Genomic DNA, 26512 nt, shown 5'->3' on the forward strand with positions numbered 1-26512 from the left:
TGGGGGGGGGGGCAGCTGCCTCCGCTGTTCCTTCCTCCCATTAGGGTATAGCTTGCAGGTGGTGGTCCCAGGTAGTGTGAGCGCTCGGGGCCCTGCCTGTTTTCTGCACCCCTGTTTGTAAGTTTTCTACACAATATAAGTAAGCTGAGACAAAGTTTGCTTTTAAAGAATTTGCAGCTGATGTTTTTTTTTTTAACCCCACAAAACTGGAGTTCTGTTTTTTTCAAACTTGTTCTGATGAACCAGCTCAACAGGCAGCAGCCACCATCCGCAGGTTCTTCTTAACTATGCAGGACCTCCATAGAGACCCTCAGCTAAGGAGTCCTTTAACCAATACAAATCATATTGATGAGATAATTTCTCTTATCTCCAGGAAGGTGGACATCACAGAGGACATGGTTAGCCAGGCGGTGTTGCGAGATTTGTCCTCCAAATGCTGCTGCCAGACCCCCAGAGCTGAGGACCTGATCATTGACGAGTTATCCCAGATGCCTCTGTACCGAGTAAGTGGGGACGGGGGAAACCATTTATTCTGTGGCTATGCTGCAAAATCCTCGTGAGACGATATGCGGACATGGATTACGATGTAATGGGACCCTAGACAGGGTAGTAGATTTGGAGCCCCCTTGTGGTCTTTTTGGTAAGGTAAAGTGGAAAGCGGTCAGAGAGGGTGGCTGGTGGGCCCCTTGACAGCCGCAAGGCCCCAGGCAACTGCCTAGGTTGCCTGCTCTGACAATGTGTGTGCATTTAACAGCATGATACTCTAGTACCTAAGTTCTCAACGTGTGGTACACATTTTGTGTTGGGTTCAAGGGGTACTTGACTATCTTTGGCATTAGAAATAATATTACAATGAGCTTGGGGACAAAAAAGTAAAAAATCATATAAAATTAACCATTTCAGCCCACGGGGATTTTTCACCTTCTGCATCGGAGCAATATTCACCTCCCATTCATTCGCTAATAACTTTATTACTACTTATCACAATTTATTGATCTATATCTTGTTTTTTTCCACCACTAATTAGGCTTTCTGTGGGTGGTACATTTTGCTAAGAGCCACTTTACCAAAAATGCATTTTAACAGGATTAATAAGAAAAAAATGGAAAAAATTCATTATTTCTCAGTTTTCGGCCATTATACCTTTAAAAACATCCACGCTACCATAATTAAAACCTATGTATTTTATTTGCCCGTATGTCTCGGTTATTATATCATTTAAATTTTGTTCATATCACAATGTATGGCTGTAACGATTGGTGTCAGCAACACAGAGTTTTTTCTGATTATTGGTGATCTGCAGTATCACCAATAATACAGATGCTATACCTGATTATATGGTGATCTGCAGAATCACCAATAATACTAGTATAGCTAGACACAGGACACCCAATGTGATAAAGTGTTTGGTGCAACAGTAATTAGAGAGGTTATCTCCCAAGGAGCGGGAGATACAGACACCACTGCAGCCAATGATTCCCTGAAGAGCAGGGAATCAGACTGCACTGCAGCCAGTGGACCCCTGAGGGACAGGTTGCCACTGACTGTGCTGAAGATGATCTCCTTATGTGGAGGAGATACAGACTGTACTGCAGCCAAGAATTCCCTGAGGAGCAGGGAACCTTGGAAAGTACTGCAGCCAGTGGACACCTGAGGAGCAGGGACCACTGCCTGGGCTGCAGGAGAGAGAACTGAGTGAAAGAGAGGGATAATAGAACTGCAGCCGAGGATTCCCTGATGAGCAGGGAATCAGATGGTACTGCAGCCAGTGGACACCTGAGGGGCAGGGACCACTGACTGGGCTGCAAGAGTGGTAACTGGTGAAGTGAGAGATGTGATCGGGCTGCAGCCAAGGGTTCCTTGAGGGGCAGGGAATCAGACTGTGCTGCAGTCAAGGATTCCCTGATGGACTGGGAATCAGACTGTACTGCAGCCAGTGGACTCCTAAGGGGTAGAGACCACTGACTGAACTGCAAGATGGTCTTTCTGAGGAGCAGGTGACCCTTGCAACTAATGAACACCTGGAGAGCAAGTGTCACGGATAGTAAAGTAAGGCTGATCGCCCAAGGAATGAGTGACAGCCAGAAAGGTCAGACAAGCCAGGTCGGCAACACACAGACAGATAAAGTACAGAGACGGAAGACTGATTCGGTATCCGGGTACAGGCAAGGTTGGCAACAGGTAATCAGATAGGCAAAGGTATCGAATGAGTAAGCAGGAGAGTGGTCAGGAAAGCCAGAGATCATAACAGGTAACAGTATATCTCTCAACCCTAGTCTTAGGTGTGAGGTCCTTGGTCTCAACACCTGGGAACTAGTCTAACAGATAACAGTAGCAATGTAGCAATCTCCTAGTCTTAGGTGTGAGGTCCTTGGTCTCAACACCTGGGAACTAGTCTAACAGATAAACAGTAACAATGTAGCAATCTCCTAGTCTTAGGTGTGAGGTCCTTGGTCTCAACACCTGGGAACTAGTCCAATACATACACAATACAATAATACTTTTAAGGCTATCAATGGAATCTGACTAAGTGTGAATTCCAGGCTCCGCCTGGTTGTAACACACTGTAAGATCTGACTGGGGTCTGAGCGCTCACACGGAAGCATTCGCAACAGCAGACAACTTGCAACTGACAGACAAGTCCTATATATACCCAGAGCGCTCCACAGCACAGCCCCAGTCACTCAGCCAATCCGGAGCATAGCTGGGATCAGCTGATCGGCTTGATCAGCTGACTCCCCTTCTGCTAGCATAAAGGTCCTGTCGCCTGGCGCATGCGCGCGTAGCTCTCAATCTGTGTGCACTAGAAGGACCAGGCGAACCAGCAGCATGTTGCTGCGCGGCAGAAGCCGCCGGCTGGAACGCGGAGATAGCCGCCATGCCGCTTGCCCACGCGGCGGCATCTCCACTATTCATTACAGTACCCCCCCCTGAGGAGTGGACTCCGGACACTTCCTACCCGGCATCTCAGGGTGTAAGTCATGAAACTATTTCTTTAATTCTTCAGCATGCATGCGACACTCCGGCACCCAAGTTCTCTCCTCCAGACCATACCCCTTCCAGTTGACCAGATACTGCACAGAATTTTGCACTGAGCGAGAATCTAGAATCTTCTCGATCTCATACTCAGGTTGGTCGTCAACCATCACAGGGGGGGGGGGGGGGGAGAGGAATCCACATGCACTGCAGGCTTCAACAGAGACACATGGAATAATCTCACACCTCTCATGCTGGCTGGGAGATCAATCGCATAAGTGACATTATTAATCTTTCTGGCCACTGGGTATGGTCCCACAAATCTAGGTCCTAGCTTAGGCGATGGTTGTTTTAAAGCTAAATGCCGAGTAGATACCCACACCATGTCCCCTGGAGAAAACTTCCACTCTACAGACCGCCTCTTATCTGCCTGTTTCTTCTGAGTCTCGAAGGCTTTCCCCAAATTCCTCTTAACCATTCCCCAAATCTCCCTCAATGCCCTCTGCCAATCCTCCAGGGCCGGAAATGGGGTAGATGCCACAGGTAACGGCGCAAACTTGGGAGATCTTCCCGAAATTACCTGAAACAGGGAGAATCCAGAAGAGGAACTCTTCAGATTGTTATGTGCAAATTACGCGAATGGCAAAAACTTTACCCAATCGGACTGTGCATCTGCACAGTCTGATTGAGTAAAGTTTTTGCCATTCGCTGAATTTGCACATAACATCTGAAAAACTGCTCAAGGGACTGGTTAACTCTCTCGGTCTGACCAATTGGTCTGTGGGTGGTAGCCTGATGAAAATGAAAGGTCCATACCCAGCTGATGGCAAAAGGCTTTCCAAAATTTTGACACGAACTGGACTCCCAGATCTGACACCACATTCTCCGGAATGCCATGCAGCCGAAAAACGTGCTGGATGAAGAGATCAGCTAACTCCTGGGCGTCCTTTCAACGGGACAAAATGAGCCATCTTACTGAACCTACTACCACCCAAATGACCGTCTTGCCCTCAGACTTGGGGAGTTCTCCTACAAAGTCCATTGACAAATGAGTCCATGGTTCATTTGGCACTGGTAAGGGTTGTAGTGTACCCACTGGTGCCTGGTGAGAGGGCTTGCTTCTAGCACAAACTGCACACTCTCTTACAATCTGTTGCTAGCGTAGGCCACCAAGGGCATCTAGCCAACAAAGCCTGAGTTCTGGCAGCCCCAGGATGCCCCGCATTTTTATGGGAATGGAACAGTTGTAAGAGTCGCAGGCGGAAAGGCAGTGGTACAAACATAACTCCCTCAGGCTTCCCCTCTGGAACATCCTGTTGAAAATGACCCAGAGTAGCCGTCCAGTCCTTCCAGGTCTCAGTAGCTGCCAAGACTACTTTCTGAGGTAGGATGGTTTCAGGGGTTGAAGGTTGCACTGTCTCGGGCTCGAAACACCTAGATAGGGCGTCAGCTTTGACGTTCTTACTACCTGGTGTATACGTTATGACAAATCTGAATCTTGAAAAGAATAAAGACCAATGGGCCTGTCGATGCCCCTTCTATGTACTCCAAGTTCTTATGATCCGTTTTGACTGTGATAGTATGCTCTGCCCCTTCCAGCCAATGTCGCCATTCTTCAAAGGCTAATTTAATGGCCAAAAGCTCTCGGTTGCCAATATCGTAGTTCTTCTCTGCAGGAGAGAACCTACGAGAAAAGTAGGCACACGGGTGAAGTTTGCCCTGCAAACCAGAGCGTTGAGACAGTACAGCCCCAACCCCGACCTCTGAGGCATCGACCTCCACTATAAAGGGGAAGATGACATCTAGTGTTGGGCGAACAGTGTTCGCCACTGTTCAGGTTCTGTTCGGGTGATGTTCGAGTTCGGCCGAACACCATCAGGTGTTCGGCCAAACCGTTCGGCCACATGGCCAAACTAAGAGCGCATGGCCGAACGTTCGGCTAGCGCTGTGATTGGCCGAACGGTCACGTGGTTCGGGTAAATAAATACCCGAACCACGTCATATCTCCGCCATTTGTCTGTGGGTTTAGCTTTGGGTAGGCAGGCAGGGTAGTTCGCTCTCCAGCCACGCTAGCCAGGGTCCCCCCCAGTCATTGTGTGTCGCTGCTGGGAACAGTAGTACACCGCTCGCTCAGCCACACTATATATAGCATTGGTTACTGCCACTGTGTACCTCGCTCAGCCACACTATATATAGCATTGTGTTTACTGCCACTCTGTGTACACGGCTCAGCCAGACTATATAGCATTGTGTGTACTGCCACTGTGTACCTCGCTCAGCCACGCTATATATAGCATTGTGTTTACTGCCACTCTGTGTACACCGCTCAGCCAGACTATATAGCATTGTGTGTACTGCCACTGTGTACCTCGCTCAGCCACGATATATATAGCATTGTGTTTACTGCCACTCTGTGTACACCGCTCAGCCAGACTATATAGCATTGTGTGTACTGCCACTCTGTGTACACGGCTCAGCCAGACTATATAGCATTGTGTGTACTGCCACTCTGTGTACACCGCTCAGCCAGACTATATAGCATTGTTTACTGCCACTCTGTGTACACCGCTCAGCCAGACTATATAGCATTGTTTACTGCCACTCTGTGTACACCACTCAGCCAGACTATATAGCATTGTGTGTACTGCCACTCTGTGTACACCGCTCAGCCAGACTATATAGCATTGTTTACTGCCACTCTGTGTACAACGCTCAGCCACACTATATAGCATTGTTTACTGCCACTCTGTGTACAACGCTCAGCCAGACTATATAGCATTGTTTACTGCCACTCTGTGTACAACGCTCAGCCACACTATATAGCATTGTTTACTGCCACTCTGTGTACACCGCTCAGCCAGACTATATAGCATTGTTTACTGCCACTCTGTGTACACCGCTCAGCCAGACTATATAGCATTGTGTGTATTGCCACTCTGTGTACACCGCTCAGCCAGACTATATAGCATTGCGTACTCTGCCAGTCAGTGTGTATATTGCTGGGATCAGTAATACTCCACTCACCGCCAACCACTATATGAGCTCACCATGAGTTCCTCAGAGACCTCCGCTGTGAGCAGCACTCCCAACAACAGCAACAGCCAACGCCCCACGCAAGCTATAACATCCACCCCAGCAGCCAGTGGTCAGCAGCAGCCCTCCCCGGAGGAGAACATTGTGTCCATCGGTCCGTCGCCAGAGCGATTAATGAGGGCTGCCATTGAGGAGATGATGGGGCCTGATGTGGAGGAGGAGGTCTGGCTCAGGCCAGCATCCCAAGTTAATGTTGAGGACGATGAGGGGTCTGTGTCTGGGGATGTTGGGGTGGCAGAGGTGGTGGGTGGGTCAGACTCAGGAGAAGAGTTGTATGATGAGGATGATGATCGGGACCATCTGTATGTGCCTCAGAGTCCGACCCCGGAAAACATGTTGTATCGTGTGTTTAGGTACTAAAATCTGCGTTCCCACTTCCCAGTACTGCCCGCAGTGCCCGGGTCCACGGATCCATATAATTTTTTGGGCAGCACTATCAAACTGTGGTACTATGAGTGAGTTGCCATGGTCCTTCTGTGCTGCCTGTCACACTCACCGTCTGTCTGCAGATGGATTGTTCAACACAGCTACGCCATCTGACATGTAGTCCTGGACCTTGACCATCTTCTCCAGGAGATTGGTGTTGGAGGACGTGGAACTGCCCGATTGCTGTTCTGTGGGCTGCTGCATGGGTGTCAGAAAATGTTCCCACTCCAAGGACACTGCCAATACCATTCCCTTTTCGGCACTAGCAGCAGCTTGTGTTCTTTGCTGCCCTCCTGGTCCTCCTGGGTTTGCTGAAGTCAGTCTGTCGGCGTACAACTGGCTAGAGAAGGAGGAGGATGTCAATCTCCTCTCTAAAGTCTCCATCCTCAAGGGCCTGCTGGAATTGTTCCATTTTTGACCTGTCTGACACTTTCTTCAATCAGTTTTTTAACATTGTGTTTGTATAAACTGGGTATAAACCCAGTAATTGGTGTTGTCCAGATTCCAGAATAATGAATAATAATGAATAGTGAATACTGCGCGGGCCGCGTTCAATGCAGTCTAGCATGAATTGAGCCATGTGTGCCAGAGAGTCCTCCCAGACTCCTCTGTCTTCATGTTCTTGTGAACGTTGTGATTGTTGTGATGCACCATATTCGTCACCAGCATCACTTTCTTCCTCTTCTGCTGTCCATTCCCGCTAAATTGTGGAAGTCCAACGTGCACCGCTCTGTCCCTCGGCAGTGGGGGCATCCAATTCCTGCTCCAACTCCAGCTGTTCCTCGTCCTGTTCTTTGTCATAGCTGGGACCAGCGTTTCCTGAGGCAGGTTGCCTGATGTTGGTATCATCACGCTGATCGTTTTCATCTTCAGAATCCCCCACTTGCATCATGCCAGCGGTTTTCCATCTTCAACATTGATTTCTTCAGTAAACACAGCAGTGGTATTGTAATGCTGACTGTAGAGTTGTCACTGCTCAGTCACGCAACGTGGATTGCTCAAAATTTTGGAGGACTTGGCAGAGATCCAACATGGTGGCCCAATCAGATCCACAGAAGCTTGGTAGCTAGCTGCTGGAATGCGCCTCGGCACTGCGCAAAAGCATGCTAGCATGTGCAGCGTAGAATTCCAGCGCGTAGGGAGGGACATCACCCAGCGAGCGATGGTGCGCTAGATTGAAGCGCTCCTGCATCTCTTGGTGAGTCCTTCAGAAGCGGTACTGGACTTTTAACAATGTTTTTTTTTTTTTCCTTCAACAGAAGATCTGCCACGTTGGAGTGAGGAGGACGCCGCCGACCCCGACACCAAGCTGAACCCCGGCGAACTCCAAGCAGAGGATCTTCAGGAACCCTCAAGGCTTTGAGCAAGCTGAGGAGGATCAGCAGTCCCGACGAGACCTGTCCTCATATGCGACTGAGTGCAGTGGAGCTCCCCAGAACAACCTCTCAGTTGTCACTTTGTCACTGGTCACTTTGTCACTTTGTCATTTTGTCACTTTGTCACTTGTCACTTGTCACTTTGTCACTTTGTCACTTTGTCACTTGTCACTTTGTCACTTGTCACTTGTAGTGTTGGGCGAACATCTAGATGTTCGGGTTCGGGCCGAACAGGCCGAACATGGCCGCGATGTTCGGGTGTTCGACCCGAACTCCGAACATAATGGAAGTCAATGGGGACCCGAACTTTTGTGGTTTGTAAAGCCTCCTTACATGCTACATACCCCAAATTTACAGGGTATGTGCACCTTGGGAGTGGGTACAAGAGGAAAAAAAAATTAGCAAAAAGAGCTTATAGTTTTTGAGAAAATCGATTTTAAAGTTTCAAAGGGAAAACTGTCTTTTAAATGCGGGAAATGTCTGTTTTCTTTGCACAGGTAACATGTTTTTTGCCGGCATGCAGTCATAAATGTAATACATATAAGAGGTTCCAGGAAAAGGGACCGGTAACGCTAACCCAGCAGCAGCACACGTGATGGAACAGGAGGAGGCGCAGGAGGAGAAGGCCACGCTTTGTGAGATACAACAACCCCGGCCTTGCATGAGGGCAAGAAGCGTGCGGATAGCATGCTTTGTACCGCCATGCAGTCATAAATGTAATAAAGATAAGAGGTTCCATAAACAGGGACCGGCAACGCTAACCCAGCAGCAGCAGCAGCAGCAGCAGCAGACGTGATGGAACAGGAGGAGGCGCAGGAGGAGAAGGCCACGCTTTGTGAGACACAACAACCCAGGCCTTGCATGAGGGCAAGAAGCGTGCGGATAGCATGCTTTGTACCGCCATGCAGTCATAAATGTAATAAAGATAAGTGGTTCAATAAACAGGGACCACGCGGCAACGCTAACCCAGCAGCAGCAGACGTGATGGAACAGGAGGAGGCGCAGGAGGAGAAGGCCACGCTTTGTGAGACACAACAACCCAGGCCTTGCATGAGGACAAAAAGCGTGCGGATAGCATGCTTTTTACCGCCATGCAGTCATAAATGTAATAAAGATAAGTGGTTCAATAAACAGGGACCACGCGGCAACGCTAACCCAGCAGCAGCAGACGTGATGGAACAGGAGGAGGCGCAGGAGGAGAAGGCCACGCTTTGTGAGACACAACAACCCAGGCCTTGCATGAGGGCAAGAAGTGTGCGGATAGCATGCTTTGTACCGCCATGCAGTCATAAATGTAATAAAGATAAGTGGTTCAATAAACAGGGACCACGCGGCAACGCTAACCCAGCAGCAGCAGACGTGATGGAACAGGAGGAGGCGCAGGAGGAGAAGGCCACGCTTTGTGAGACACAACAACCCAGGCCTTGCATGAGGACAAAAAGCGTGCGGATAGCATGCTTTTTACCGCCATGCAGTCATAAAAGTAATAAAGATAAGTGGTTCAATAAACAGGGACCACGCGGCAACGCTAACCCAGCAGCAGCAGACGTGATGGAACAGGAGGAGGCGCAGGAGGAGAAGGCCACGCTTTGTGAGACACAACAACCCAGGCCTTGCATGAGGGCAAGAAGCGTGCGGATAGCATGCTTTGTACCGCCATGCAGTCATAAATGTAATAAAGATAAGTGGTTCAATAAACAGGGACCACGCGGCAACGCTAACCCAGCAGCAGCAGACGTGATGGAACAGGAGGAGGCGCAGGAGGAGAAGGCCACGCTTTGTGAGACACAACAACCCAGGCCTTGCATGAGGGCAAGAAGCGTGCGGATAGCATGCTTTGTACCGCCATGCAGTCATAAATGTAATAAAGATAAGTGGTTCAATAAACAGGGACCACGCGGCAACGCTAACCCAGCAGCAGCAGACGTGATGGAGCAGGAGGAGGCGCAGGAGGAGAAGGCCACGCTTTGTGAGACACAACAACCCAGGCCTTGCATGAGGGCAAGAAGCGTGCGGATAGCATGCTTTGTACCGCCATGCAGTCATAAATGTAATAAAGATAAGTGGTTCAATAAACAGGGACCACGCGGCAACGCTAACCCAGCAGCAGCAGACGTGATGGAACAGGAGCAGGCGCAGGAGGAGAAGGCCACGGTTTTTGAGACACAAACACCCAGGCCTTGCATGAGGACAAAAAGTGTGCGGATAAAGCAGCAATGCTTTTTGCCGCCATGCAGTCATAAATGTAATACAGATGAGAGGTTCAATAAACAGGGACCGGAAACGCTACACCATCCCAGATGTTCATTGGTCATGTTACTTGGTTGGGGTCCTGGAGTGTTGCGTAGTCATTTCCAATCCAGGATTGATTCATTTTAATTTGAGTCAGACGGTCTGCATTTTCTGTAGAGAGGCGGATACGCCGATCTGTGATGATGCCTCCGGCAGCACTGAAACAGCGTTCCGACATAACGCTGGCTGCCGGGCAAGCCAGCACCTCTATTGCGTACATTGCCAGTTCGTGCCAGGTGTCTAGCTTCGATACCCAATAGTTGAAGGGTGCAGATGGATTGTTCGACACAGCTACGTCATCTGACATGTAGTCCTTGACCATCTTCTCCAGGCGATCGGTGTTGGAGGTGGATCTGCACGCTTGCTGTTCAGTGGGCTGCTGCTGCATGGGTGTCAGAAAATGTTCCCACTCCAAGGACACTGCCGATACCGTTCCCTTTTGGGTACTAGCTGCGGCTTGCGTTGTTTGCTGCCCTCCTGGTCGTCCTGGGTTTGCGGAAGTCAGTCTGTCTGCGTACAACTGGCTAGAGGAGGGGGAGGATGTCAATCTCCTCTCTAAAGTCTCCACAAGGGCCTGCTGGTATTCTTCCATTTTGACCTGTCTGACTCTTTCTTCAAGCAGTTTTGGAACATTGTGTTTGTACCGTGGATCCAGAAGGGTATAAACCCAGTAATTGGTGTTGTCCAGAATGCGCACAATGCGTGGGTCACGTTCAATGCAGTCTAGCATGAATTGAGCCATGTGTGCCAGAGTCCTACCAGAATCCTCATCATCCTCTTGTGAGCGTTGTGATAGTTGTTGTGATGCATCATAGTCGTCACCTTCCTCCTGGTCTGCTTCTGCTGACCATTCGCGTTGAATTGTGGAAGTCCAACGTGCACCGCTCTGGCCCTCGTCAGTGGTGGCATGAAATTCCTGCTCCAACTCCAGCTGTTCCTCCTCCTCTTCTTCGTCATAGCTGCTGGGGCCAGCGTTCCCTGAGGCGGATGGCCTGATGTTGGTACCATCACGCTGATCGTTTTCTCCTTCAGATTCCCCCAGCTGCATCATGACAGCTGTTTCCTTGATTTTTAACATCGACCTCTTCAGTAAACACAGCAGTGGTATGGTAATGCTGACTGAAGAGTTGTCACTGCTCACAAGCAACGTGGATTGCTCAAAATTTTGGAGGACTTGGCAGAGGTCCAACATGTTGGCCCAATCGGATCCACAGAAGCTTGGCAGCTGGCCGGATGCGCCTCGGTACTGCGCCGTCATGTACTGGACCACTGCACTCTTCTGCTCGCAAAAGCGGGCTAGCATGTGCAGCGTAGAATTCCAGCGTGTAGGGACATCACACAGCAAGCGATGGTGGGGGAGATTGAAGCGCTCCTGCATCTTGGCGAGTGCCCCCGAAGCAGTACTGGAATTTCTACAATGTTTGGCCACTCGACGCACCTTCAACAGAAGATCGGCCATGCCTGGGTATGTCCTCAGGAACCGCTGAACTACTAGGTTCATCACGTGCGCCAGGCAAGGGATGTGTGTCAGCTTAGCCAACCTTAAAGCGCGAATGAGATTACTCCCATTATCACACACAACCATGCCCGGTTTCAGGTCCAGCGGTGCCAGCCACAAATCCGTCTGTTCCTTTATTCCCCTCCAAATTTCCTCCCCTGTGTGCTGCTTATCCCCAAGGCAGATTAGCTTCAGCAACGCTTGCTGACGCATGCCAACAGCTGTGCTGCACTGCTTCCACGATCCTACTGCTGCTGGGTTAGCGTTTCCGGATGAGGTACAGCTTTGAGATGCGTTGGAGGAGAAGGAGTCAGAGAGGTAGGTGCTGCTGTTGTTATCCAGTGGGAGGGACGGCGGTGCAGCTGTTTGCGGCGTGGGCAACACCCGCGCCGTAGCAGGTGAGGAATCGCTGCCAGGCTCCACAAGGTTCACCCAGTGCGCGGTAAGGGAGATGTATCGACCCTGGCCGAACGCACTCGTCCAGGTGTCAGTGGTGAGGTGAACCTTGCAGGCAACGGCATTCTTCAAGCTTCGGGTTATTTTGCTGACCACGTGCTCATGCAACTCAGGCACTGCAGAGCGCGCAAAGTGGTAGCGGCTGGGAACCACGTAACGTGGGATGGCCACTGACATCATGCCCTTGAAGCTGTTTGTCTCCACCACTCGATATGGCAGCATTTCGCAGGCCAGAAGCTTGGCTATGCTGGCTGTTACTGCCACGGCCCGGGGGTCATTTGCTGGCAATTTCCTCTTGCGCTCAAACATCTCCGACACAGACAACTGAACCGTAGCGCTGCACACGGAAGGGCTGTTGGTTGTTGTGTTTGATGAACACTGGGAGACCTCAAGAGCACTACTCCGGAAAGTGACAGTGTCAGCGTCGTCTGATGTTTGTGAATGTTGTGAACCACGCAATGGCTGGGCTACTGCTGCTGCTGAGGCGGGTCTGGTGGTGAGTCTGGTGAACCCAAGGGAGGCAGTGTTGTTGCTGGTACCCTGTCCTGACGCGTTTGCCCACAGAGTGGGATGTTTGGATAGCATGTGACGGCTCATGCTGGTGGTGGAGAGGTTGTTAATACTTTTCCCCCTGCTCAGGCGGGTCTTGCACACCTTGCAAATCGCCATGGTAACATCCTCAGTGCAGTCTTCAAAGAAAGCCCAGACTTTGGAGCACCTGCCTCCTTGCTGGCGATTTCTGTTTGCTCCTCTTTTGCCTCTCACTTGAACTTCCACGCTTGTGGTGCCTGAAATAGCGCGCCGCCTACCTTGTGGCACAAGGCGAACTCGTGCAGCAGTGGGTTCTTCAACAGACTCATCTGTGCTGCTGCTACGACGGCGATGTTCTCGTTCACAAACAAAATCTGGGTCTCTGTCCACATTGTCCATACCCTCCTCTTCCATCTCCTCAAACTCGTCATATGTCATTGTGGGCCGCCGCCGTGGAGTAGAGCTCCCCACAACAACCTCTGCGCAGCACACTCCAACGTCGTCTTCCAGATCTTGTCGGCCGACCTCCTGCAATTGCAACCCCTCCTGCCCAAATTGCTCTGGGATTTGGGTTTCCGAGTCCTCCTCGGACTCGCCTTGTATTTCAGTGCGCGGTGCATTTCCCACAGTTAACGGTTGTGAATCAAGGCACAACATTTCTGGCTGTTCCTCCATTGACCTTTGAAAGGAGGAAGTTTGTTGGGCTGGGAATAGCTCCTGCGAATACCCCATTGTGTCCTGAGGTAATTAATCGGACTGGTTATCTGGCAGTTGTGTGCGTGGTGTCGCTGCCGGTTGTGTCAGCTTTGTGCCCACTGGCTCCTTGTAACTGGCTGAGGACTCGGACCTCGTGCGTGATGTGCTGGTGCTGCTTAACCCACTGCTGGACGCTTGAGAGGTCATCCAAGTAATTATCTGGTCCTGTTCTTTTGGATTTGTGAGGGTTGTTGTCCTGGACAACATGGGCGGTATTGAGTGTGTTTTCTTGGGTGCTCCCCTGTGGCCTGTACGTGAACCGTCAGGGGAAACACCTCTTCCCTTGCCCCTCCCTCTTTCACCGGATTTCTTCCTCATTTCACTTATCCTTACAGTACACGCTGACTGGCAGCAGTACAGTGGCAGTACAGAAATGCTATACAGTACCACTATTCCCAGCAGCGACACAGAGCACAATGCTATACAGTGGCGGGTGAGCGGTGTACTACTATTCCCAGCAGACACAGAACAGTAAACAGAATGCTATATAGTGTGGCTGAGCGAGCGGTGTACCACTATTCCCAGCAGACACAGAACAGTAAACAGAATGCTATATAGTATGGCTGAGCGAGCGGTGTACCACTATTCCCAGCAGACACAGAACAGTAAACAGAATGCTATATAGTGTGGCTGAGCGAGCGGTGTACCACTATTCCCAGCAGACACAGAACAGTAAACAGAATGCTATATAATGTGGCTGAGCGAGGTACACAGAGTGGCAGTAAACAGAATGCTATATAGTGTGGCTGAGCGAGCGGTGTACTACTATTCCCAGCAGACACAGAACAGTAAACAGAATGCTATATAGTGTGGCTGAGCGAGCGGTGTACCACTATTCCCAGCAGACACAGAACAGTAAACAGAATGCTATATAGTGTGGCTGAGCGAGCGGTGTACCACTATTCCCAGCAGACACAGAACAGTGAACAGAATGCTATATAATGTGGCTGAGCGAGGTACACAGAGTGGCAGTAAACAGAATGCTATATAGTGTGGCTGAGCGAGCGGTGTACTACTATTCCCAGCAGACACAGAACAGTAAACAGAATGCTATATAGTGTGGCTGAGCGAGCGGTGTACCACTATTCCCAGCAGACACAGAACAGTAAACAGAATGCTATATAGTGTGGCTGAGCGAGCGGTGTACCACTATTCCCAGCAGACACAGAACAGTAAACAGAATGCTATATAGTGTGGCTGAGCGAGCGGTGTACCACTATTCCCAGCAGACACAGAACAGTGAACAGAATGCTATATAGTGTGGCTGAGCGAGCGGTGTACCACTATTCCCAGCAGACACAGAACAGTAAACAGAATGCTATATAGTGTGGCTGAGCGAGCGGTGTACCACTATTCCCAGCAGACACAGAACAGTGAACAGAATGCTATATAATGTGGCTGAGCGAGGTACACAGAGTGGCAGTAAACAGAATGCTATATAGTGTGGCTGAGCGAGCGGTGTACTACTATTCCCAGCAGACACAGAACAGTAAACAGAATGCTATATAGTGTGGCTGAGCGAGCGGTGTACCACTATTCCCAGCAGACACAGAACAGTAAACAGAATGCTATATAGTGTGGCTGAGCGAGCGGTGTACCACTATTCCCAGCAGACACAGAACAGTGAACAGAATGCTATATAATGTGGCTGAGCGAGGTACACAGAGTGGCAGTAAACAGAATGCTATATAGTGTGGCTGAGCGAGCGGTGTACTACTATTCCCAGCAGACACAGAACAGTAAACAGAATGCTATATAGTGTGGCTGAGCGAGCGGTGTACCACTATTCCCAGCAGACACAGAACAGTAAACAGAATGCTATATAGTGTGGCTGAGCGAGCGGTGTACCACTATTCCCAGCAGACACAGAACAGTGAACAGAATGCTATATAGTGTGGCTGAGCGAGCGGTGTACCACTATTCCCAGCAGACACAGAACAGTAAACAGAATGCTATATAGTGTGGCTGAGCGAGCGGTGTACCACTATTCCCAGCAGACACAGAACAGTAAACAGAATGCTATATAGTGTGGCTGAGCGAGCGGTGTACCACTATTCCCAGCAGACACAGAACAGTAAACAGAATGCTATATAGTGTGGCTGAGCGAGCGGTGTACCACTATTCCCAGCAGACACAGAACAGTGAACAGAATGCTATATAGTGTGGCTGAGCGAGCGGTGTACCACTATTCCCAGCAGACACAGAACAGTAAACAGAATGCTATATAGTGTGGCTGAGCGAGCGGTGTACCACTATTCCCAGCAGACACAGAACAGTGAACAGAATGCTATATAATGTGGCTGAGCGAGGTACACAGAGTGGCAGTAAACAGAATGCTATATAGTGTGGCTGAGCAAGCGGTGTACTACTGTTCCCAGCAGCGACACAATGACAGGGGGGACCCTGGCTAGCGTGGCTGGAGCGCGAACTACCCTGCCTGCCTACCCAAAGCTAAACCCACAGACAAATGGCGGAGATATGACGTGGTTCGGGTATTTATTTACCCGAACCACGTGACAGTTCGGCCAATCAGAGCGCGTTCGGGTCCGAACCACGTGACCCGTTCGGCCAATCACAGCGCTAGCCGAACGTTCGGGTAACGTTCGGCCATGCGCTCTTAGTTCGGCCATGTGGCCGAACGGTTTGGCCGAACACCATCAGGTGTTCGGCCGAACTCGAACATCACCCGAACAGGGTGATGTTCTGCAGAACCCGAACAGTGGCGAAAACTGTTCGCCCAACACTAGTCACTTGTCACTTTGTCACTTGTCACTTGTCACTTTGTCATTTTGTCATTTTGTCACTTTGTCACTTTGTCACTTTGTCACTTTGTCACTTGTCACTTTGTCACTTTGTCATTTTGTCACTTTGTCACTTGTCACTTTGTCACTTTGTCACTTGTCACTTTGTCACTTGTCACTTGTCACTTTGTCATTTTGTCACTTTGTCATTTTGTCACTTTGTCACTGGTCACTTTGTCACTTTTCACTTTGTCACTTGTCACTTGGTCACTTGTCACTTGGTCACTTGTCCAGATGATCTCGGTACACCTCCTGCGATTCAAATTCCTGCACACATTGCTCTGGGATTTGGGTGTGATGAATGATGCATCTAACTGGCCACCGGAGGCAATTAAGGCCTTCAAAACATTGAAAGCAGCTTTCTGTTCCGCCCCCATTTTGCGTCATGTTGAGTTGTTGACGTCATGTTCATCCTCGGCCTCGCCTTGCATTTCAGTGCGAGGTGCATTTTCCACAGAAAAAGGTTGTGAATCCGGGCACAACATTTGTGGCTGTTCCATTGACCTTTCACAGGTAGAAGATTGTGGGGGTGGGAATAGCTCCTCCGAATAGCCCATTGTGTCCTGAAAACTACTCATTGCATTGCTTTGCGCACACATTTTTTTGTCCTCATGCAAGGCCTGAGTTGCACCTGAAAGCGTGGCCTTCTCCTCCTGCGCCTCCTCCTGTTCCATCACGTCTGCTGCTGCTGGGTTAGCGTTGACGCCCGGTCCCTGTTTATTGAACCTCTTATCTTTATTACATTTATGACTGCATGGCGGTAAAAAGCATGCTATCCGCACGCTTCTTGTCCTCATGCAAGGCCTGGGTTGTTGTGTCTCAAAAAGCATGGCCTTCTCCTCCTGCGCCTGCTCCTGTTCCATCACGTGTGCTGCTGCTGCTGGGTTAGCGTTACCGGTACCTTTTCCTGGAACCTCTTCTCTGTATTACATTTATGACTGCATGGCGACAAAAAGCATGTTACCTGTGCAAAGAAACATGACATTTTCCACATTTAAAAGACAGTTTTTCCTTTGAAACTTTACAATCAATTTTCTCAAAAACTATAAGCTCTTTTTCAAATATTTTTTTTCCTCTTGTACCCACTCCCAAGGTGCACATATCCTGCTAATTTGGGGTATGTAGCATGTAAGGAAGCTTTACAAAGCACGAAAGTTCGGGTCCCCATTGACTTCCATTATGTTCGGAGTTCGGCGCGAACACACGAACATCGCGGCGATGTTCGGCGAACGTTCGCGAACCCGAACATCTAGGTGTTCGCCCAACACTAATGACATCCACATGTCTCAAAATGGGAGCAGAACAGAACAGTTTTTTTCAGTGTAGAAAAAGCAGAATGTGCCTCTGTTGACCAGTGGTAAGTGTCAGCCCCTTTCTTGGTAAGACTGGTGAGGGGTGACACTACTGAGGAGTACCCTTTGATGAATCTCCTGTAGTAATTGGCAAAGCCCAAAAATCTTTGGAGTGCCTTCAAACCTACAGGTTGTGGTCACTCCAAAACAGCAGAGACTTTCTCTAGATCCGTGGAGAGACCAGATATAGAAATAATATAACCCAAAAAAAGAACTGACGTAACCTCGAAGAGGCACTTTTCTAACTTGGCATAGAGTGAGTTCTGTCTTAATTTCTTTAACACGAATTTGACATGTTTACGATGTTCCGTCAGATTAGGAGAAAAAATCAGTATGTCGTCTAGATACACTAGCACGAATTTCCCCAGCACCTCCCTGAAAACCTCATTAATCAACTCCTGGAAGACGGCAGGGGCGTTACACAACCCGAAGGGCATAACCGGATACTCGTAGTGCCCGTCGGGCGTGTTGAACGCCGTCTTCCATTCGTCACCATCTCTATTCCGTACCAGGTTGTATGCACCTCGTAAATCCAATTTAGAAAAAATACTGGCATTGGTCACCTGAGCGAACAAATCATCAATCAGCAGCAATGGGTAACGATTTTTCACTGTAATCTTATTTAACCCTCGATAGTCAATGCAGGGTCAGAGGCCTCCATCTTTTTTCTGTACGAAAAAGAATCCTGCCCCAGCTGGTGAGCGGGAAGGCCAGATGAAGCCTTTGGCCAAATTCTCTTTGATGTACTCCTGCATTGCCACTTTCTCAGGTCCTGACAGATTATAAAGGTGACCCCTAGGAGGCATACAACCAGATCTTAAATCAATGGGACAATCGAAGCTAAGGTGAGGTGGGAGTTTATCTGCGGATTTGGGACAGAACACATCAGCGAATTCCGCGTACTGTATTGGCACGCCTTTAACCTGAATCTTGGTGGCACAAACGGTTACTTTCTCCAAACAATGATGATGACAATGGGCCGACCAGCTCTTTAGCTGACCTGAAGCTCAGTCAATCTGAGGGGAGTGAAGTTGTAACCAAGGCATACCTAGAATAATGGTGAAGGTTGCCATATGCAGAACAAGGAATTGTAAACTCTCTTTGTGTAGCACCCCTACATTACACACCAACAAGGGGGTTTGAGAAAGAGGTTGGTTACTCTGCAAAGGAGAGTTATCAACTGCAGTGACCAAAATCTGTCGGTCTCACAGGAGCAAGGGAATTCCCATTCTTTTTACAAAATCATAATCTATGAAGTTAGCCGCAGAACCAGAGTCTAAAAAGGCCTCTGTGGGAACAGTCTTACCTTCCCACGTGATAGGGCAGGGAAGGAGCAGACGATTATCGTTTAGAGGTAAAGACTGTTCGCCTAGGGTATTACCTCTGACTACACCTAGACGGCAGCGTTTCCCAACTTTTTAGGACAATTCTGAACCATGTGACCCTCCTCCGCACAGTATAAACAGAGTCTTTCTGATTTCCTGCAATTGTTTTCCACCTGCGTCAATCTCGAGTGTCCGATTTGCATCGGCTCAGACGGAGGTGACGAGGTTGGAAAGGAGACGTAGGAGACAAATCTTACAGCGTTTCTACCCCGGGTCTGTTTTTGATAGTGTAAACGGCGATCTACCCGTGCTGCCAAAGAGATTGCCTTGTCAATGGACTTGGGCTCAGGATGTCCTAACATTAATCACGGGGCCCCCCTGCAAAACTTTGGATGGAGCCCCCTCCCCCCTGGCTTTCTGCACAGGAAAACTGAGAACCAATGTTATTCAATTGGCTAGAGCATACTTGAATGTGTTTTCCCCATGTAGATAAAAACAGATAGCAGTGAAACACTGCAGGCATTTTCTCTATCAATTACATTAGCTTCTGTGATAAAACATGCATGTTTTTACACATACAAACACACATGGTGTGCAGAAAACGCATACAGAAAACCGACAGACGAGGATGCTCCCAGCCTCAGCTTATTACACTCACACTGTCCATTTCTGATGGATCTTTATTTCAATTCAGGAGGACTACCGTTCACGCACCATTACCATACCTCCTCCATCGAATTCCTAGATCTCACCCTCTACATAGAGTCAAACCACATCAAAACAAAGACCTACTTCAAACCAGTTGACGCCAACAATTACATACCTTTCAATAGCTTTCATCACCACCCATGGATCATCAACACACCCTACAGTCAATATAGAAGAATACATAGGAATTGTACAGATCCAACACAATACGAAATCCAATCCAAAATACTCACCCAAAAATTCAAGGACCGTCAATACCCCAAAAACTAATCAAGAATGCAAAATACAGAGCCAAACACCCTAACCCCATAACCCACCCCACCAACCCATCCAACACAGCAGACACACCCAGATTCATCACCCGCTACAATGCCCAACATACACAAATCCGCAATATCATTAAAAACAGGTGGGATATCCTCATGCAGAACCTGAATACTACCACATGTACCATCTATCACCTAAAGGAGAGCCTCTAATCTCCGTAACATCCTAGCACCCAGCAGACTCCATAGATAAAACACCAACCAACATACTACCGTACCACCACAGGAGCCTGGCTGCTTCCCTTGTAATAGTAATCGGTGTAAAGCTTGTCAATTAATTATTACCAGTCCATCCTTCACCTCCTTCAGTACTAATATCCAATATCCCATCAAAAAACACCTTACCTGTGAATCCAAATATGTCATCTATCTAATTTCATGTCCCTGCCAGCTCCAGTACGTGGGGCAGACCACCCAGATGGCCCGCAGCAGAATAGGCCAGCATAAAAGAAATATTATCAATACATTTCCCCTCCACAGTGTAACGCGTCACTTCTGCACTCATCACGACAATAATCCAGACTTATTTCATATCACACTGATTGACTCAGTAGATGTGCGACTGTCGGATGCGTTTGATCGTCTCTAAAAGAATGAGATGTATTGGATTCAAATTCTAAAAACCCTCATCCCGGAGGGTCTAAGCGAAGTGCTTGAAAAAATTCACTAGACCATTTATAACTGTTTTTCTTTTATCTCTGCCGCTCTCTTTTAGCCCTTCTTGTGTTTTTTCCAATAATAATGATAACTGTAATGATCTTATCATACCTTTTAGAGATTTAATGTTACCATTTATTTTTATGTAGTTATGATTTTAGTTATATTTTTATAAAATACCCCATGGTGTACAGCAATGTCATAATATCATGTTATAATTATTACACCAGTATATTGTGGATGTAGATACGCCTGTGAGATTATCCTGCAATTTTTATGTCTATAATGTATACAGATATATGACTAGCAAAACACCTTAATCACATTGGAGTTGATATTTGCTAACATTTTCCTTTTGTAAACACACTAATCATCTAACCATTACAATATTAATAATTGAGGCTTGTTTTTTATATTACTGTACTATTGTCATTGCATACTGCTTCTGTTTTCTCTACTATCTACATTACAGATAGATGCCATATTTTGTTTATCCACCGGAGGGCAGCAGATCACCACTATTTGTCATAACTTACGCTAGTTTTAATAACAACAATATACACTTATTATTTTATTATTTATTATTTTTTAAACCAATTATACATTATAAATGTGTCCAAATTGCCCCAACACTACACTGTTCGCCTCCTAGGCTAACAGAAGCACGCCGGACGCTGATTTGCGGCTGGTATCTCTAACAGATCCATTTGCCCATCGCCAATATGGATTCCCTGGCACCAGCAGTCCCTCCTGCACATGCGCACCTTCATTCCCCTCTCCCCCCGTTCCGAGCCATCATAGTAATACCCACAGAGCTTGCACGATATACACGTGGTGCGCCGTAATCAGCGCATGCGACCTTACATCCTCTACTCAGTGCGCCGTTATCAGCACACCAACCAGGCAGTTATCGAGAAAGGTTAGATAAACTGGGTTTATTTAGTTTAGAGAAAAGACGCCTTAGAGGGGATCTAATTAACATGTATAAATACATCAGAGGGCAATATAATACCTTGGCGGATGAGCTTTTTGTCCCTAGGCCTTCTCAAAGGACTAGAGGACATGATCTGCGCATGGAGGAAAAACGTTTTAGCCATTTATTTAGGAAAGGGTTCTTTACAGTTAGAGTGATTAAGATGTGGAATGCATTGCCACAGGAAGTCGTTATGGCAAACTCTATACCTGCATTTAAAGGGGGCTTAGATGCTTTCCTTGCGTTGAAAGACATCCATGTCTACAATTACTAGGTAATGCCTAATGATGTTGATCCAGGGATTTTATCTGATTGCCATCTGGAGTCGGGAAGGAATTTTTCCCTTAGGGGCTAATTGGACCATGCCTTGTAAGGGTGTTGTACTTTATACTGGTTGAACTCGATGGACGTATGTCTTTTTTCAACCAAAATAACTATGTAACTATGTAACCATACGTCTACGCTTGACAGCAGTCTAATTGCATCCACAGCACCAGGCTCCACCCACTCACCGCCGCCCGGCCTCTCTCGATTGGTTAAACATCCACTAGCAGTATATTTAAGACACCCAGCGACCTCACAATATCACAGAGGCGCTATACGTGCTATCAACGAAATTCTGGTAAGAACTATATTTATTTTTATTCACTTGTTTTATTGCTTACTTTGCTTACCTGCTTGAGCCAGTGCCTTCCACTGCACCTCAATTTGATCTATATACTGTGCATTTCTGCACGTCACTATGCATCCCTGCACTTTATAACTTCACTGAGGCTACCTTACACTTTCATCTTATATATTGCCCTCTACCTACAACCTTTTTTATTTATGTACCAGTACCTATATCCCCAAATATTATTATGTCATCTTATGTCATCGCACTTGGCACTTTATTTTTAGCTTCAGTTTGTATGAATTTTTAATATTATATTATCCCATTGCAATTATATCTGATACTTTATCACACTACTGTAGACAACAAGTAGGGGTGACCTACTTCCTTTTTCCCAATCTACAGAGAGCGACATCTTAATCCTGAGTGAGGACAGGTCTAATCTCCTCACCTGCCTATACAGTGGTTGCCTATGTGGTAACCCATGTTTGTGAGTATCTACAGCTCACTACTCATATTATTCACTTGTTTCATCATACTACACTATATTGGGCTCTCGTTTTTTTTTATTTTTACATCTCTGATGGAGCAGAACTGGCTCTGCAGACTTCTCCAGTATCACTACAGTACACAGCACTTGGGGAAGGGTAGAGAGATTGGGGACTGGGTGCAGTAAACAAGAGCCTGCTGCACACTGAATAGGGACTGTCTACAAATCTTTGTCTACAACACTTTGTATGATTCCTTATCAGTGGCTGAGCAGATGCAGTCATTAGAACAATTGTGCAGAGAGCAGAAAGTTTTTTCTCTCCGTGCCCTTAGTTGTCAGTCTTTCAGGACAAGGAAAAGAAACTTCTCTGCCCACGGGGCCCCTGCGGCTTCTAGGCCCCTTTGCGGCTGCATCCCCTGCAGGGTCTATTGTTACGCCCCTGCCACAGTACATGTGCTATCCTGGGATGATCGTTGCCCCTCCTCCAAGCAAGCACAGTTACAAGCCTTTTGGACTAAGCATGAGCAGAATGCTCCCGGATACAATAGTGCAATCAGGGAGGCGCATGACCGGGAACCCGCATGTGCAGTACTCAATGACTGAGCCTAGCCAGGGACTATACTGGGGATGAAAGAGACACAACATGGTGGACCCGGAAGACTTGAAGGTAGCTGACAGACTACAGGAAGGGGGACCTGGAGGAAGCCCCAGGTAAGTAAAATCCTCTTGTTTAATTCATCACAATTGCATTTAAGCTTAATTATTTTTAGTTAAAGCATAAAGGTTTGTTTGAAAAATAATTTTCTTCATAAATATTAAGAACTCATAACAAATATATTTGTCAAGAGGTACTTCAGAGAACGGTAGTCATCTTAGGGGGTGCTCTGCAACAGGGCTGTTTTTAGGCATAGGCAAACCAGGACAATATAACAATATTCTAACCTGTAAAGATCAGTATAATGTTTATAAAGTGGATACACACCCTCTCAAAACCATTATTGGACTAGGTTTTTATATGGATTCAGTGAATTTGGGCTAATGAGATGTACCATGACTATAAGGAAACGCGGAAAGGCCGCTGTCTCTCGAGGTGAGACGGCCGTTTCCGCGTCCAGCATGGCGTCACAACGCGGAAAAAACGCTGCATGCCGCATAGGCAGTGCGGCGGAATCCGCATTGGTAACGGCGGAATCCGCATCAGAGGCGGCCCCCGCACTAGATACATTGCATGACAGTACTGATGTGGCTGGGACTGATAGTCCACCAAGATTCAGACTTACACGCGCGCGAGCACAGAGGCAGAGTTTAAATAGCAGTTAGAAGGGAGTCGGCTGACCAGCTGGGTCAGCTGACAAATTCCACTGCTCTCATTCGACCAGCAATTAGGGAGGTCCTGGAAAGGTCCTAGAGTATATATACTGCTGGTTGTTCACTTGCTCTTTGTCTGGCGTGCGATCACATATGTGGGAGCACCCAGATCCGTAGTCAGATCCGCAAGTGTGCTGGGACCAGCTGGAGCTGTAATCCTACACTTAGCTAGATTCTGTTGATAGCTAAAGTATTAGTTTGATTGTGATTATCTGTTATGACTCTTTGCCTGCCTTGACTATCCTCCTGAACTCTGATCTTGCACCTCGATATTTCTGATACTCTGTTGCCGAACCCCAGCTCGTTTCTTGACTCTGCTTCTGCCTCCTGATTTTGTACCCCGATATTTCTGATACCCTGTTGCTGAACCCTGCCTGTACTTTGACTCCGCCTTTGCCTTCTGATCTTGTACTTTATCTGTCCGTGTGTGTACGACCTGGCTTGTCTGACCTCGAGAACCGACCTTACTGTTAGAGGCGGTTCCTCGCTCTGTTAGTGATCCTTCCTCCTGAAGGTTACTTTCAGTCTGTCCTTCCTACTGTCAGTCTGACTCCTCCCGTCTTGGAGAGCTCAGGTCTGCGGAAGGAATCTGTGCAGTACTCCTTGCTGCACTGAGGTCTAGTCCTCAAAGTGTTACTGTTACATCAAACACTACACTCTACTCAGGTGAACAGAGGTTAGCTAGTATATCGGATTATCAGTGATACTGCAGATCACGTATAATCTGGTATACATCTGTATTCCCAGTGATTCTGCAGATCACTGGTAATCAGATCCTCTCTGTGCTTCACCGATCGTTACAATGACTTGGTAATAATGTGTGTATCCTTTACAAACTTGAGAAACAACATTATTTCTGTGTAAACTATCAATATCCTAAGGGTACCACAAAGCTAATTGATGTAGGTTATGATCTTCCTGTTCATGAGATTGTGGTAGGGAGACAAATGGTTGCTTGACTGGGGTGCCAAAATGGCCAGAAACAGCCCTGCTCTGCAAACACATTTTTTTACAGTATAAAGGAGTACCTACTATAAAAATGATAAGAAACTCTGTTTTAACCACTTTCGCCCTGTAAACTTCACTTGTGGATCAGGGTCGTAGATATACGCCACCGCTTGCGATCGCACGTGCTCCCATACGCTTTCTCATTGCTGCCCGGTCATCGGTGAATAGGAACATGTTTTTCCAAAGTGTTTGGAAAAACATGGTATTTGAGATAGCACGGCGGATATCGTATTTAATAGGGATTACTTTTGACATTTTTGTTACCCTCTAAAGAAGCAAAGGTTGGTTGCGATACATGTGAGGGACAGCACGGACAGCAGTGGCACCCAGGACAGCGGTGGTAAGCCTTTTACTATCTTATCTTGTTGGAGGTATCCAATCACTATATCTTTCATCTTTGACTGAGTGGGGGGAATCTTCCCCTTGGGCATGGTGATTTCCATGTTCTGGCTATTGTACTCTTTTTTTATAGCACCCTAATAGGAATATATATATATATTCACTGCTGCCCCATGCTCTGGGTGTTTATGTATTTGTGATATATAATCAGTATAATCTATTAATTGTGCTGCTGTAACTTGCTGCTTGGTGTTTTTTAATTGTTTTTATGGGGTATGTCCCTGATTAATAAAGATGTATACATTATTGTAAACCTGAAGTAGCATATCTGTGATGTTTTCACATTCTGCCTTATGGATGGCTTTTTTTCTCTTATTTTTAATATGTATGTCATGAGGGTATAATACTGTATGTTTTGTATATAAGGGCTTGTCATTATTTATATAGTATACAAAACACTAAGGCCCTGTTTACATTGGTCAGTTGTGTTGCAGAAAAATTCTGCATGTCAACTCACTGCCCATAACATTCTTTGGGCCTGTTCACAGCAACCGATCGCGTTATTCTAACCCACTGCATGCAGGCTTTGTATTAAAATCTATGGCCAGTCTCCATTGCAGTTCACAGTCATCATAACACATGAGTTATGCAACTGACCACTGTGAACCTAGCCTTAATGGGAAAAATACATAATTATTTCCAAATTAAGTATTATTGCCATAAATTGTACTAGAAACATAATTTAAATGTTGTTATATCTGGGACAAATGGGCGAATAAAATGTGTGGGTTTTATATATAGTAGACCTTTTTTTTTAAAACTATAATGATTAAAACCTGAGAAATAATGACTTTTTTTTTAAAAAATCTTCTCTTCTTATTCTCCATAAAATGCATAAAAAATAAAATAATTCTTAGCAAAAAGTACCACCCAAAGAAAGCGGAATTTGTGCAAAAAAATAAATAAATAAATAATATACAGGTCATTGTGATGTTATAAATAGTGGTAACATTATTGTTGAATGAATGGGAGGAGCGTGATGTGAAAATTGCTGTGGTTTTTTAATGGGAAAAACCTGTGGTAGGGAAGTGGTTAACAGACACTAGAGCTCCTGCCAATCACACAAATAATATCAAAACATTACCCAA

General features: G+C 47.2%; 1 protein-coding gene across 2 annotated transcripts in view; it reads left to right on the top strand.

Annotated features, from left to right (window-relative positions):
* Positions 1-26512, top strand: part of LOC137531643 (protein SSUH2 homolog) — a 125757-nt gene that overhangs the window by 21216 nt on the left and 78029 nt on the right. For both annotated transcript variants that reach the window (XM_068251587.1, XM_068251586.1), the window contains exon 3: positions 374-503. In XM_068251587.1, coding sequence (XP_068107688.1) covers positions 374-503 — 130 coding nt within the window. The remainder of the gene's footprint in view (positions 1-373; positions 504-26512) is intronic.

Source organism: Hyperolius riggenbachi, chromosome 9, assembly GCF_040937935.1.
Source record: "Hyperolius riggenbachi isolate aHypRig1 chromosome 9, aHypRig1.pri, whole genome shotgun sequence".
In the NCBI taxonomy this organism is placed as follows: domain Eukaryota; kingdom Metazoa; phylum Chordata; class Amphibia; order Anura; family Hyperoliidae; genus Hyperolius; species Hyperolius riggenbachi.